Here is a 16,524-nt window from a genome sequence, read left to right as displayed (position 1 = left end):
CGCGCGCTCGTAACCATGACGCCATTTTGATTCGCAAAAATATGACAGAGTTTTTCCTGCTTTGCGTCTTAAACTTCTCCCCGCGGTGGAATCACTGTGCGCGGGAGTGAAGGAGCCCCTCCGCGCGACGGACCGGCTGCCGGTACCGTTGTCAAGTGGCCGTGACCGTCTGGGAACCGTGGATTTGATAGACTTGAAAACACCAATGGACTAACGCGAGCTAAGTTGAGCTAGCTCCCAGTAGCGGACTGCCTCTTCACAACAAACCACTGATGGTGGAGCTAACGGCTAGCTCGCAGCTAGGCTAGGAGCTCGCTGCCGGACGGGGAACTCAACTACCAACCTCGGACCAACGGAAGGAGTAGCAGCGGTATTTTGTTAGCCAAAGGTACGTTTAGAGCGCCGATGTGGCGGCGAGCTGGGAGCGATGTCCCGGTGACTCGGTGACCCGGTGACCCGGTGCACCGCGAAGTTGAGCCAGTTGGAGAGCTCGTGAAGCCGTCTCACGGGGACTCAGGAGCTTCACTGTTAGCTGACGGGCTAATCAGGGGAAGGAGGAACTCACGTGAAGTTAGCGACATTGTTTATTTTACATAACTTTGTGCCTTTTTAAACTCGTCGATTAATAGATGTTTAATAAACTCGTGTTAGCTCATCGGCTAACGTCGCCGTATCTCGCGGTTTGATGACGTTACTCAAGAGTCCCGTGACATGGCCGGTAAGTCGTGACATGGCCGGTAAGTCGTGTTTGTTCTGTGACCCTCCACCGCGCACGCGCTGCTGCACGCGGGGACGCGCTCCTCCTCCGGAGTCAGCCGAGGCCGACAGCGACGAGGAACGCACCGCCTCTGTTAATTGGTGCCTTGCTCACGGGCGGGCTGCAGAAGGAAGGGACCCGGTGGCCGCGGGCCGCCTCGTGATGCTCCGGTCATTATTGGGTCGAGGTGTCTCCACTGAAGCTGAAGGCAGCAGACACGTGAGCCCCTCAGTCAGGTGACGTCACTCGCTCCAGCAGCACAGTGTCTCCTGTTGGGTGGAGGTGGCCTGGTGGGTGGAGTGGCCTGTTGGGTAGAGGTGGCCTGTTGGGTGGAGGTGGCCTGCTGGGTGGAGTGGCCTGTTGGGTAGAGGTGGCCTGTTGGGTGGAGGTGGCCTGCTGGGTGGAGTGGCCTGTTGGGTAGAGGTGGCCTGCTGGGTTGAGGTGGCCTGGTGGGTAGAGGTGGCCTGTTGGGTGGAGTGGCCTGTTGGGTAGAGGTGGCCTGGTGGGTAGAGGTGGCCTGGTGGGTGGAGGTGGCCTGTTGGGTAGAGGTGGCCTGGTGGGTAGAGGTGGCCTGCTGGGTGGAGTGGCCTGTTGGGTAGAGGTGGCCTGGTGGGTAGAGGTGGCCTGCTGGGTGGAGTGGCCTGTTGGGTAGAGGTGGCCTGGTGGGTAGAGGTGGCCTGCTGGGTGGAGGTGGCCTGTTGGGTGGAGTGGCCTGTTGGGTGGAGGTGGCCTGTTGGGTAGAGGTGGCCTGTTGGGTAGAGGTGGCCTGGTGGGTAGAGGTGGCCTGCTGGGTGGAGTGGCCTGGTGGGTAGAGGTGGCCTGCTGGGTGGAGTGGCCTGTTGGGTGGAGGTGGCCTGTTGGGTAGAGGTGGCCTGGTGGGTAGAGGTGGCCTGTTGGGTGGAGGTGGCCTGTTGGGTGGAGGTGGCCTGTTGGGTGGAGGTGGCCTCTGGATGTAAAGCGTCTCCTGCTCCGTGTCCACAGGGAGCGTTCAGATGGTTATTATTGCCCTTGTCCTCTAAATGTATGAGGCTGCTGCATGGGAGGGCCCTCCTGAGGAAGCGAAGGAGGAAGCGCTTTGATTTCCCCCTCAGGTTTCCTTCCCTGATCTACAGTTGGTCGCATGTTGCTCAGAGCCACACGTTGGCGTGGGAGGAGCCAGCGCACAGCGTTGGTTTCAGGTGTTTTAGGTCAGTCGCCACGGTAACCACACGAGGAAAAACTAACCCAACGTACCTGAGATGTCACAAACGTGTGAAACGTCTATTCTTCATAATTTCTTGAATGGTATTGTTTGGAAGAGACGGAGTGAAGTTGTCTCCATGAGGTCGGCAGCTCTGCATGATGCAGCTCTGCGCTCACATGGAACATGCATGTCGCTGACGTGTTGCTGGTTCCTCTGTTCCAGCGGGTGATGGAGAGGCCCGTGTGTTAGGCCCACGCTGGTCGCCGCCTCGCCGCTCTCTGCACACACTCAGATGCCCGGCTGCCCGCGGGGGAGGGCCGAGTGAAGAGGTCCACGGGTACCACGCCTCTCTGCCGAGGGTAACCACGGAGACGCCATCTGCATCCTTCATATGAGCTGCTGCCCCCACAGAGCGTCCTGAACGGCTGCATTGACGAGGCAGCCCTCACGTGTGGGAGGACCGGTGCTGCCGCTCCATCCCTCCTCTTCCTCTCTGTTGTGTGGCTGCTGCTCGCCCTCGGTCCTCACCCTTCACCTCCTCTTCCTCCTGTGTTGTGTGGCTGCTGCTCGCCCTCGGTCCCCACCCTTCACCTCCTCCTCCTCCTCTCTGTTGTGTGGCTGCTGCTTGCCCTCGGTCCTCACCCTTCACCTCCTCTTCCTCCTGTGTTGTGTGGCTGCTGCTCGCCCTCGGTCCCCACCCTTCACCTCCTCCTCCTCCTCTCTGTTGTGTGGCTGCTGCTTGCCCTCGGTCCCCACCCTTCACCTCCTCTTCCTCCTCTCTGTTGTGTGGCTGCTGCTCGCCCTCGGTCCCCACCCTTCACCACCTCCTCTTCCTCTCTGTTGTGTGGCTGCTGCTCGCCCTCGGTCCCCACCCTTCACCACCTCCTCTTCCTCCTCTGTTGTGTGGCTGCTGCTCGCCCTCGCCCTCGGTCCCCACCCTTCACCTCCTCCTCCTCCTCTCTGTTGTGTGGCTGCTGCTCGCCCTCGGTCCTCACCCTTCACCTCCTCTTCCTCCTCTCTGTTGTGTGGCTGCTGCTCGCCCTCGGTCCTCACCCTTCACCTCCTCTTCCTCCTCTCTGTTGTGTGGCTGCTGCTCGCCCTCGGTCCCCACCCTTCACCTCCTCTTCCTCCTCTGTTGTGTGGCTGCTGCCTCGGTCCCCACCCTTCACCTCCTCTTCCTCCTCTGTTGTGTGGCTGCTGCTCGCCCTCGGTCCCCACCCTTCACCTCCTCTTCCTCCTCTCTGTTGTGTGGCTGCTGCTCGCCCTCGGTCCCCACCCTTCACCTCCTCTTCCTCCTCTGTGTGGCTGCTGCCTCGGTCCCCACCCTTCACCTCCTCTTCCTCCTCTCTGTTGTGTGGCTGCTGCTCGCCCTCGGTCCCCACCCTTCACCTCCTCTTCCTCCTCTCTGTTGTGTGGCTGCTGTCCTCGGTCCCCACCCTTCACCTCCTCCTCCTCCTCTGTTGTGTGGCTGCTGCTCGCCCTCGGTCCCCACCCTTCACCTCCTCCTCCTCCTCTGTTGTGTGGCTGCTGCTCGGTCCCCACCCTTCACCTCCTCCTCCTCCTCTGTTGTGTGGCTGCTGCTGCCTCGGTCCCCACCCTTCACCTCCTCTTCCTCCTCTGTTGTGTGTGGCTGCTGCTCGCCTCGGTCCCCACCCTTCCTCCTCCTCCTCCTCTCTGTTGTGTGGCTGCTGCTCGCCCTCGGTCCCCACCCTTCACCTCCTCTTCCTCCTCTCTGTTGTGTGGCTGCTGCTCGCCCTCGGTCCCCACCCTTCACCTCCTCCTCCTCCTCTGTTGTGTGGCTGCTGCTCGCCCTCGGTCCCCACCCTTCACCTCCTCCTCCTCTGTTGTGTGGCTGCTGCTCGCCCTCGGTCCCCACCCTTCACCTCCTCCTCCTCCTCTGTTGTGGCTGCTGCTCGCCTCGGTCCCCACCCTTCACCTCCTCCTCCTCTGTTGTGTGGCTGCTGCTCGCCCTCGGTCCCCACCCTTCACCTCCTCCTCCTCTCTGTTGTGTGGCTGCTGCTGCCTCGGTCCCACCCTTCACCTCCTCTCCTCCTCCTCTGTTGTGTGCTGCTGCTCGCCCTCGGTCCCCACCCTTCACCACCTCCTCTTCCTCTCTGTTGTGTGGCTGCTGCTCGCCCTCGGTCCCCACCCTTCACCTCCTCCTCTTCCTCTCTGTTGTGTGGCTGCTGCTCGCCCTCGGTCCCCACCCTTCACCTCCTCCTCCTCTGTTGTGTGGCTGCTGCTCGCCCTCGGTCCCCACCCTTCACCTCCTCTTCCTCCTCCTCTGTTGTGTGGCTGCTGCTCGCCCTCGGTCCCCACCCTTCACCTCCTCCTCTTCCTCCTCTCTGTTGTGTGGCTGCTGCTCGCCTCGGTCCCCACCCTTCACCTCCTCTTCCTCCTCTGTTGTGTGGCTGCTGTGCCTCGGTCCCCACCCTTCACCACCTCCTCTTCCTCTCTGTTGTGTGGCTGCTGCTCGCCCTCGGTCCCCACCCTTCACCTCCTCCTCCTCTGTTGTGTGGCTGCTGCTCGCCCTCGGTCCCCACCCTTCACCTCCTCTTCCTCCTCTGTTGTGTGGCTGCTGCTCGCCCTCGGTCCCCACCCTTCACCTCCTCTTCCTCCTCTGTTGTGTGGCTGCTCGCCCTCGGTCCCCACCCTTCACCTCCTCCTCCTCCTCTGTTGTGTGGCTGCTGCTCGCCCTCGGTCCCCACCCTTCACCTCCTCCTCTTCCTCTCTGTTGTGTGGCTGCTGCTCGCCCTCGGTCCCCACCCTTCACCTCCTCCTCCTCCTCTGTTGTGTGGCTGCTCGCCTCGGTCCCCACCCTTCACCTCCTCCTCTTCCTCTCTGTTGTGTGGCTGCTGCTCGGTCCCCACCCTTCACCTCCTCCTTCTCTCTGTTGTGTGGCTGCTGCTCGCCCTCGGTCCCCACCCTTCACCTCCTCCTCCTCTGTTGTGTGGCTGCTGCTCGCCCTCGGTCCCCACCCTTCACCTCCTCTTCCTCCTCTGTTGTGTGGCTGCTGCTGCCTCGGTCCCCACCCTTCACCTCCTCTTCCTCCTCTGTTGTGTGGCTGCTCGCCTCGGTCCCCACCCTTCACCACCTCCTCTTCCTCTCTCTGTGTGGCTGCTGCTCGCCCTCGGTCCTCACCCTTCACCTCCTCTTCCTCCTCTGTTGTGTGGCTGCTGCTCGCCCTCGGTCCTCACCCTTCACCACCTCCTCTTCCTCTCTGTTGTGTGGCTGCTGCTCGCCCTCGGTCCCCACCCTTCACCTCCTCCTCCTCCTCTCTGTTGTGTGGCTGCTGCTCGCCTCGGTCCCACCCTTCACCTCCTCTTCCTCTCTGTTGTGTGGCTGCTGCTCGCCCTCGGTCCCCACCCTTCACCTCCTCTTCCTCCTCTGTTGTGTGGCTGCTGCTCGCCCTCGGTCCCCACCCTTCACCTCCTCTTCCTCCTCTGTTGTGTGGCTGCTGCTCGCCCTCGGTCCCCACCCTTCACCTCCTCTTCCTCCTCTCTGTTGTGTGGCTGCTGCTCGCCCTCGGTCCCCACCCTTCACCTCCTCTTCCTCCTCTCTGTGGACAGGGCTGTGCCCCCCATCCCGGCGGCCACCATGTTTTGGAAGTTCGACCTGCACACCACGTCCCACATCGACCAGCTGCTGGACAGGGAGGACGTGACGCTGAGGGAGCTGATGGAGGAGGACGACGTCCTGCAGGAGTGCAAGGCCCAGAACCGCCGGCTGCTCCTCTTCCTCTCCCAGGACCACTGCATGCACGAGCTGGTCAGCCTCATCACCACCGAGCCGCCGGCCGAGCTGGAGGAGCGCAGCCGCTTCAAGTGAGTGACCGCTGGGCTCTGACCGGCGGCCGGTGGTGACTGGTGACCGGCGGCCGGTGGTGACCGGTGACCGGTGACCGGCAGCCCTACTCTCACCGTCTCTTGAAAACACAATAAAGCAACATTTGGCTTTGAGTTGCTGCTCCGCTCAACATGAAGGACTTCTTCTCGTTGTCCGTCTGTTTTCTTTGAAAGGTTTCCCAACATCGCCTGTGAGCTCCTGACATCCGACGTGTCCATCATCAACGACAAGCTGGTCACCAACGAGTCCCTCCTCGAGGTGCTCTACCACTTCCTGGAGCAGGACCCGCCCCTCAACCCGCTCCTGGCCAGCTTCTTCAGCAAAACCATCGGCAACCTCATCGCCAGGAAGACCGAGCAGGTACATGGGAAGAGGTGGTGTCTTGATGGTTCCTTCTGTGAATCCATGGCACTGGGACGCCCTCCAGACCGGCGAGAGGGGCCTAACGCGGGGAGCGCTGTGTTTGGGTCTCCAGGTGATCTCCTTCCTCAAGGTAAAGGAAGGCTTCATCGGTCTGGTGCTGAAACACATCGACGCCTCGGCCATGATGGACCTCCTGCTCCGCCTCATCAGCTGTGTGGAGCCCGCCCCCTTGAGGCAGGAGGTCCTCCATGTAAGCGTCTCTGCACTTCCCTCAGTGAACACGGCCGCTGAATGTCCTGCTCACCCCGTCCAACCGACGACGGAGGGAAGCCACTCGTCCTCTGGCCGCACGTACATTTTAGTGCGTGTGCCCTGGTGCCCCCCCCCTCTGGTTCTCCCCTGGTGTTTGCAGTGTCAGCCCGCTAGCTGCTCGCCGCCGTGTGGACACAACACATGTGCTCTGCATTAGTATTGAGCATGTTTTGATCGGTCTAACTCATTTATGTTCTCCCCCAAGTGGCTGAACGAGGAGAAGCTGGTCCAAAGACTCACGGAGCTCATCCACACCGGCGACGACGAGGAGGCGAGTGTCCCGTCTCGCTGCACGTTGACAACATTAAAGGTCTTCATGAGGTTTTTCTAATCCATTGATTCACATTTCAGAGACAATCAAATGCATCCCAAACGCTCTGTGACATCATCCGCCTTAGTCGAGACCAGGCCAATCAGATGCAGGAGAATATGGAGGCCGACCCCCTATTGGCCGTGCTGGAGTCGTAAGTACACGATGCTCTTGCTTTGTGGCCATTGGCTGCTGCTCACGCTGCCACGTCATTGGCCGGTTCCTCTGACGCGTTGCTTTGTCTTTGACTCCGTCTGAGGGTCGACCTGAAAGAAGTGAGTTCTTCCACGTGGACACGAGCGAGTAAACATACTGAACGCTGCCACCAGGGAGCTCCGAGTTCTTCAGACACGTGTTCTGTGTCCGAAGAACTGCTCAATGACCTCTTGAGGAGAACCGCTGAGACGCGTGTCACCGTCCGGTGTCCTGTCTCCCAGAGCAGGAGGCGTGCTTGAACTCCTGAAACGCATGTTCGAGGAGAAGGCTGAGCCATCATCGATCAGACTCAAGTGCTGCTCACCTTACTGGAACCAGGCGGTCTGGGTGAGTCACGTGCTTCTGAGCCGCTGTCACAGGAGCTTTCTGATGTGTTGCTCTGTGTGTGTCCCAGGTTGGAGGGCTGGATCTGTATTCTCAGAGGTTATGAAGCGGTCTTACACTGTCAGCAGTATTCTAAATACCATTGAGCCCCATTTAAAGGACTTCCAGCAGATTCTCGTGGGTCCCAGTGAAAGCCCGACGCAAGCCCTCCCTGAGGCCGTGTGTGTACCTGATGGGTGTGGTCCCGCTCTGCCCCTGACTAAACACCCGTCGTGCTGTTCTCATTGGGCGTCTGCAGAAAATTGCAATATTGGCGGCCCGTCGGCGTCCTGGAGCAGCAGCTGGGGGCGCCCGCCTTCACGTGGCCGGGCTGGTGGCGCCCTGCGCAGACCAAACCCCGGCGTCTGCCAGCAGCTCACAGACTATACCATGGAGCAGCTACTACTGGTAGGCTGAAGCCGGGCGTGGCGTGTTGACCCTCCCCTTCCTGTCGTGTGCTATCTGTAAACCGTTCGTCAGATTTGCACAAGGTTGGTCGTGGTGGCAGCTCTGAAGACCAAAGGGCAGCGGCTCATAGGGCTGTGTGTGAACTCTGTAACCATGGCGTCTCCTCATGCTCCACCAGGCATGTGTCAGAGGTCAAGCTGACATAGCTGTTAGTCATTCTGATGCGGATGGACATCTGGGCTGAGTCAATCAGTCTGCTCACATGCGTAACTCTCTCTCTCCTCTCCCCCCTCTCTCCTAGATAGGATCTGTTCTTCATCTCCTGGAATAACTTTTTGCACTTCCAAGTGGAGCTGTCGTGGCGGCGATCCTGAGCCATCCTTCCTCAGACGAGCGGCCCGGCCCATCCCTCCAGAACCACGGCGGGCGGCCCGCGGCGTCTCCCCCCCCCGAGGAGCACAACGCCATCCACAACGACCTCGTAGCACATGTAGGCGGCTTCAGCGGCTCGCCGGCCGACACCTTCGCGCCCGCGTGGCCCTCGGCCTCAACCCCTCACTGGCTCTGTTTGTGTTCAGCTCTTCCAGGAGAGTAAACTGGTGCAGAGGATCCTGGACGCCTGGGAGGAGAACGACAAGATACAGTGAGCATGTCTCTAAGTTAACCACGGCCAGGTCGAGACGTCATAAGACATTCAAAGAGCTCCACAGAAGCTGTGACTGTTTAACATGACCTTCGTTTCAGACGTCCTAAAGTTGTTTTTTTATTAGGTCTCAAACTCGTGAACCAGATTTTTTCAAATTTGTTGAAGTGTTTCGGGTTTAATATGCGAATGACAATTTCACAACATAGGATCAAACGTGGATGTAAACTGTAACTTAGAAGTTGGTGGAGGCTCTAATGCCAGTTGGTGTTGATTATGTGATTAAAATAAAGGGAAATATATGCAATAAAATAAAGAAAGCTCATGTTTGAGATCACAGCGCGAGTCAAACCAGACTCCCTCATCATAGCCGGTTCACACACCTGTCCAACACCTACAACCAGAACCTTCCTCCAACTCTTTACATCTGCTAAACTGCTCCGTGGTGAAGCTTTACGCCAAGTGAACCGTCTTGTGGATCTTAGGAGTGAAGGCGCCCCCAGGAGAGGAAACATGGGTCACCTGACCAGGATCGCCAACATGGTGGTCCAGAACCTGGAGAAAGGACCAGAACCGTCCCAGATCATCGACCTCATCAAAGGTAAGCGCCGCTGCGCCGGCTGCCAGGTGGCGTTCCCGGTGAAGTGAGTGAACATGACGTCTCTGCAGAGCTGCCAGAGGAGTGCAGAGGGCGCTGGGAGAGCTTCGTGGACGAGAAGCTGAGGGAGACCAACCGGAGGAACACCGTGGAGCTGGTGAGGCGCTGCCCGGGAGCCCTGGACTCCTTCTGCATGCTCAGCTCCTCCCTCTGTTTAAGCCCCTCCCCCAGGATGCCGGCGTCCTGAAGCCCCTCCCCTTCCCTTTGAACAGCAGCGTTAATAAACACAGAAACGTTTGGTGTCCCAGCATGCAACACATCCTCATCTCTGAAGAGAACATATCCATTTCCTTTGATTCCTGATGCATCTTTCACTAGAGGAGGTACTAGGGGAGGTACTAGGTCTTCACAGGGAAGGAAAGGTCTTCACAGGGAAGGACAGGTCTTCACAGGGAAGGACAGGTCTTCACAGGGAAGGACAGGTCTTCACAGGGAAGGAAAGGTATTCACAGGGAAGGAAAGGTATTCACAGAAAAGGAAAGGTATTCACAGAAAAGGAAAGGTCTTCAGGGAAGGAAAGGTCTTCACAGAAAAGGACAGGTCTTCACAGGGAAGGAAAGGTCTTCACAGGGAAGGAAAGGTATTCACAGGGAAGGACAGGTCTTCACAGGGAAGGAAAGGTATTCACAGGGAAGGAAAGGTATTCACAGAAAAGGAAAGGTCTTCACAGGGAAGGACAGGTATTCACAGAAAAGGAAAGGTCTTCACAGGGAAGGAAAGGTCTTCAGAGAAGGAAAGGTCTTCAGGGAATGAAAGGTCTTCACAGGAAAGGTCTTCACAGGGAAGGAAAGGTCTTCACAGGGAAGGAAAGGTCTTCACAGAAAAGGAAAGGTCTTCAGGGAAGGAAAGGTCTTCAGGGAAGGACAGGTCTTCACAGGGAAGGAAAGGTCTTCAGGGAAGGAAAGGTCTTCACAGAAAAGGAAAGGTCTTCAGGGAAGGAAAGGTCTTTACAAACGAGGCTCAGCATGATGTCTGTCCCGTGTTGACCCCTGACCCCTGCCCTCAGGTGAGCACCCACAACATGCACTCGTCCAGTGAGGACGACGACATGGAGAGCCCCTTCCCCAACGACCTGTCCCTGCAGCAGGTAGGTGGCCTCCTCTAGGGAGACGCTGGTCTTCAGGTCTAGCGATATGCATAACCATGTGACCCTGTGACCTTCCAGGCCTTCTCTGACTATCAAATCCAACAGATGACTGCCAACTTTGTGGATCAGTTTGGCTTCAACGACGAGGAGTTCAGCGAGCACGACGAGAACATAAACATACATGTACACATGTACACATGTAAACATACATGTGTACATACTGTCCGCCTACATGAATACATACATGTAAACATACATGTATACATGTGTACATGTAAACATGTAAACATACATGTATACATGTAAACATACATGTATACATACTGTCCGCCTACATGTATACATGTAAACATACATGTATACATGTGTACATGTAAACATACATGTGTACATGCTGTCCGCCTACATGTACACATGTAAACATACATGTATACATGTACACATGTAAACATACATGTATACATACTGTCCGCCTACATGTATACATGTAAACATACATGTATACATGTAAACATACATGTATACATGTACACATGTATACATACTGTCCGCCTACATGTATACATGTAAACATACATGTATACATAAATGTAAACATACATGTATACATACATGTAAACATACATGTATACATACTGTCCGCCTACATGAATACATGTAAACATACATGTATACATGTGTACATGTAAACATACATGTATACATGTACACATGTAAACAAAAATGTGTACATGCTGTCCGCCTACATGTACACATACATGTATACATGTACACATGTAAACATACATGTGTACATGCTGTCCGCCTACATGTACACATGTAAACATACATGTATCCATGTACACATGTAAACATACATGTGTACATGCTGTCCGCCTACATGTACACATACATGTATACATGTACACATGTAAACATACATGTGTACATGCTGTCCGCCTACATGTACACATGTAAACATACATGTATCCATGTACACATGTAAACATACATGTGTACATGCTGTCCGCCTACATGTACACATGTAAACATACATGTATACATGTGTACATGTAAACATACATGTGTACATGCTGTCCGCCTACATGTACACATACATGTATACATGTACACATGTAAACATACATGTGTACATGCTGTCCGCCTACATGTACACATACATGTATACATGTACACATGTAAACATACATGTGTACATGCTGTCCGCCTACATGTACACATGTAAACATACATGTATACATGTACACATGTAAACATACATGTATACATACTGTCCGCCTACATGAATACATGTAAACATACATGTATACATGTGTACATGTAAACATACATGTGTACATGCTGTCCGCCTACATGTACACATGTAAACATACATGTATCCATGTACACATGTAAACATACATGTGTACATGCTGTCCGCCTACATGTACACATGTAAACATACATGTATACATGTACACATGTAAACATACATGTGTACATACTGTCCGCCTACATGAATAGATGTAAACATACATGTATACATGTGTACATGTAAACATACATGTGTACATGCTGTCCGCCTACATGTACACATGTAAACATACATGTATACATGTACACATGTAAACATACATGTATACATACTGTCCGCCTACATGAATACATGTAAACATACATGTATACATGTGTACATGTAAACATACATGTGTACATGCTGTCCGCCTACATGTACACATGTAAACATACATGTATCCATGTACACATGTAAACATACATGTGTACATGCTGTCCGCCTACATGTACACATGTAAACATACATGTATACATGTACACATGTAAACATACATGTGTACATACTGTCCGCCTACATGAATACATGTAAACATACATGTATACATGTGTACATGTAAACATACATGTGTACATGCTGTCCACCTACATGTACACATACATGTATACATGTACACATGTAAACATACATGTGTAAATGCTGTCCGCCTACATGTACACATGTAAACATACATGTATACATGTACACATGTAAACATACATGTATACATACTGTCCGCCTACATGAATACATGTAAACATACATGTATACATGTGTACATGTAAACATACATGTGTACATGCTGTCCGCCTACATGTACACATGTAAACATACATGTATACATGTACACATGTAAACATACATGTACACATGTAAACATACATGTGTACATACTGTCCGCCTACATGAATACATGTAAACAATAAACATACATGTATACATGTACACATGTAAACATACATGTGTACATACTGTACGCCTACATGAATACATGTATACATGTATACATACATGTGTACATACTGTCCGCCTACATGAATACATGTAAACATACATGTAAACATACATGTATACATGTAGGCGGACAGCATGTACACATGTATGTTTACATGTACACATGTATACATGTATGTTTACATGTGTACATGTATACATGTATGTTTACATGTGTACATGTATGTGTACATGTAGGCGGACAGCATGTACACATGTATGTTTACATGTACACATGTATACATGTACACATGTAAACATACATGTATACATGTACACATGTAAACATACATGTATACATACTGTCCGCCTACATGTATACATACATGTAAACATACATGTATACATACATGTAAACATACATGTATACATACTGTACGCCTACATGAATACATGTAAACATACATGTATACATGTACACATGTAAACATACATGTGTACATACTGTCCGCCTACATGAATACATGTATACATACATGTAAACATACATGTACACATGTACACATGTAAACATACATGTGTACATACTGTACGCCTACATGAATACATGTAAACATACATGTATACATGTACACATGTAAACATACATGTGTACATGCTGTCCGCCTACATGTACACATGTAAACATACATGTATACATGTACACATGTAAACAAAAATGTGTACATGCTGTCCGCCTACATGTACACATACATGTATACATGTACACATGTAAACATACATGTGTACATGCTGTCCGCCTACATGTACACATGTAAACATACATGTATACATGTACACATGTAAACATACATGTATACATGTAGGCGGACAGCATGTACACATGTATGTTTACATGTACACATGTATACATGTATGTTTACATGTGTACATGTAAACATGTAAACATACATGTATACATGTAAACATACATGTATGTTTACATGTGTACATGTAAACATGTAAACATACATGTATACATGTAAACATACATGTATACATGTAAACATACATGTATACATGTGTACATGTAAATATACATGTATACATGTATACATGTAAACATACATGTATACATACATGTAAACATACATGTATACATACATGTAAACATACATGTATACATACTGTCCGCCTACATGAATACATGTAAACATACATGTATACATGTGTACATGTAAACATACATGTATACATGTACACATGTAAACAAAAATGTGTACATGCTGTCCGCCTACATGTACACATGTAAACATACATGTATCCATGTACACATGTAAACATACATGTGTACATGCTGTCCGCCTACATGTACACATACATGTATACATGTACACATGTAAACATACATGTATCCATGTACACATGTAAACATACATGTGTACATGCTGTCCGCCTACATGTACACATACATGTATACATGTACACATGTAAACATACATGTGTACATGCTGTCCCTACATGTACACATGTAAACATACATGTATACATGTGTACATGTAAACATACATGTGTACATGCTGTCCGCCTACATGTACACATACATGTATACATGTACATGTAAACATACATGTGTACATGCTGTCCGCCTACATGTACACATGTAAACATACATGTATACATGTACACATGTAAACATACATGTATACATACTGTCCGCCTACATGAATACATGTAAACATACATGTATACATGTGTACATGTAAACATACATGTGTACATGCTGTCCGCCTACATGTACACATGTAAACATACATGTATACATGTACACATGTAAACATACATGTGTACATACTGTCCGCCTACATGAATAGATGTAAACATACATGTATACATGTGTACATGTAAACATACATGTGTACATGCTGTCCGCCTACATGTACACATGTAAACATACATGTATACATGTACACATGTAAACATACATGTATACATACTGTCCGCCTACATGTACACATGTAAACATACATGTATCCATGTACACATGTAAACATACATGTGTACATGCTGTCCGCCTACATGTACACATGTAAACATACATGTATACATGTAAACATACATGTGTACATGCTGTCCGCCTACATGTACACATGTAAACATACATGTATACATGTGTACATGTAAACATACATGTGTACATGCTGTCCACCTACATGTACACATACATGTATACATGTACACATGTAAACATACATGTGTAAATGCTGTCCGCCTACATGTACACATGTAAACATACATGTATACATGTACACATGTAAACATACATGTATACATACTGTCCGCCTACATGAATACATGTAAACATACATGTATACATGTGTACATGTAAACATACATGTGTACATGCTGTCCGCCTACATGTACACATGTAAACATACATGTATACATGTACACATGTAAACATACATGTACACATGTAAACATACATGTGTACATACTGTCCGCCTACATGAATACATGTAAACAATAAACATACATGTATACATGTACACATGTAAACATACATGTGTACATACTGTACGCCTACATGAATACATGTATACATACATGTATACATACATGTGTACATACTGTCCGCCTACATGAATACATGTAAACATACATGTAAACATACATGTATACATGTAGGCAGACAGCATGTACACATGTATGTTTATGTACACATGTATACATGTATGTTTACATGTGTACATGTACACATGTATACATGTATGTTTACATGTGTACATGTATACATGTATGTACATGTATGACAGCATGTATACATGTATGTGTACATGTATACATACATGTAAACATACATGTACACATGTACACATGTAAACATACATGTGTACATACTGTCCGCCTACATGAATACATACATGTAAACATACATGTATACATGTGTACATGTAAACATGTAAACATACATGTATACATGTAAACATACATGTATACATACTGTCGCTACATGTATACATGTAAACATACATGTATACATGTGTACATGTAAACATACATGTGTACATGCTGTCCGCCTACATGTACACATGTAAACATACATGTATACATGTACACATGTAAACATACATGTATACATACTGTCCGCCTACATGTATACATGTAAACATACATGTATACATGTAAACATACATGTATACATGTACACATGTATACATACTGTCCGCCTACATGTATACATGTAAACATACATGTATACATAAATGTAAACATACATGTATACATACATGTAAACATACATGTATACATACTGTCCGCCTACATGTATACATGTAAACATACATGTATACATACATGTAAACATACATGTATACATACTGTCCGCCTACATGAATACATGTAAACATACATGTATACATAAATGTAAACATACATGTATACATACATGTAAACATACATGTATACATACTGTCCGCCTACATGTACACATGTAAACATACATGTATACATGTACACATGTAAACATACATGTATACATACTGTCCGCCTACATGTATACATGTAAACATACATGTATACATAAATGTAAACATACATGTATACATACATGTAAACATACATGTATACATACTGTCCGCCTACATGAATACATGTAAACATACATGTATACATGTGTACATGTAAACATACATGTATACATACATGTAAACATACATGTATACATACTGTCCGCCTACATGTATACATGTAAACATACATGTATACATGTGTACATGTAAACATACATGTGTACATGCTGTCCGCCTACATGAATACATGTAAACATACATGTATACATGTGTACATGCTGTCCGCCTCCATGTGTTGGCTCTATGATAGCTGCTGTCTGAGTCCCTGGTGTCCATCGGCTCCTCCATCTCCTCTATCAAGATGTTAAACTGTTCAACATAATGCTCGCATGGTGTCGTTATGATGCATGAGGGATAACTTTATGTTATAAGTGCGGCTGTAGCTCAGTGGGGTAAGAGGGCCGTCCTGCAACCGCAAGGTCGTGGGTTCGATCCCATTAGTTGCAAGTCGAAGTGTCCTTGAGCAAGGCACTGAACCCCCAGTTGCTTCCCGGGCGCTTCACCGCAGCCCACTGCTCCTTA

At 49.7% G+C, this 16,524-nt stretch overlaps 1 protein-coding gene across 1 annotated transcript; it reads left to right on the top strand.

Annotated features, from left to right (window-relative positions):
- LOC130200928 (serine/threonine-protein phosphatase 6 regulatory subunit 2-like) lies at window positions 1–16,324 on the top strand. The gene is given in 20 exon segments (XM_056425506.1): window positions 1–388; window positions 2,163–2,299; window positions 5,510–5,764; window positions 5,960–6,146; window positions 6,262–6,399; window positions 6,667–6,732; window positions 6,813–6,925; window positions 7,209–7,258; window positions 7,261–7,318; window positions 7,389–7,549; window positions 7,650–7,688; window positions 7,691–7,758; window positions 8,064–8,112; window positions 8,115–8,248; window positions 8,337–8,401; window positions 8,887–9,002; window positions 9,071–9,156; window positions 10,066–10,146; window positions 10,225–10,329; window positions 16,253–16,324. Coding segments are annotated over 18 exon segments (1,815 nt in total). The 5' UTR covers window positions 1–388; window positions 2,163–2,299; window positions 5,510–5,537.
- Window positions 16,325–16,524: the final 200 nt, after the last annotated feature.

The sequence above is a fragment of the Pseudoliparis swirei genome, chromosome 10, assembly GCF_029220125.1.
Source record: "Pseudoliparis swirei isolate HS2019 ecotype Mariana Trench chromosome 10, NWPU_hadal_v1, whole genome shotgun sequence".
In the NCBI taxonomy this organism is placed as follows: domain Eukaryota; kingdom Metazoa; phylum Chordata; class Actinopteri; order Perciformes; family Liparidae; genus Pseudoliparis; species Pseudoliparis swirei.
This window is presented reverse-complemented; position numbering and strand designations above follow the sequence as displayed.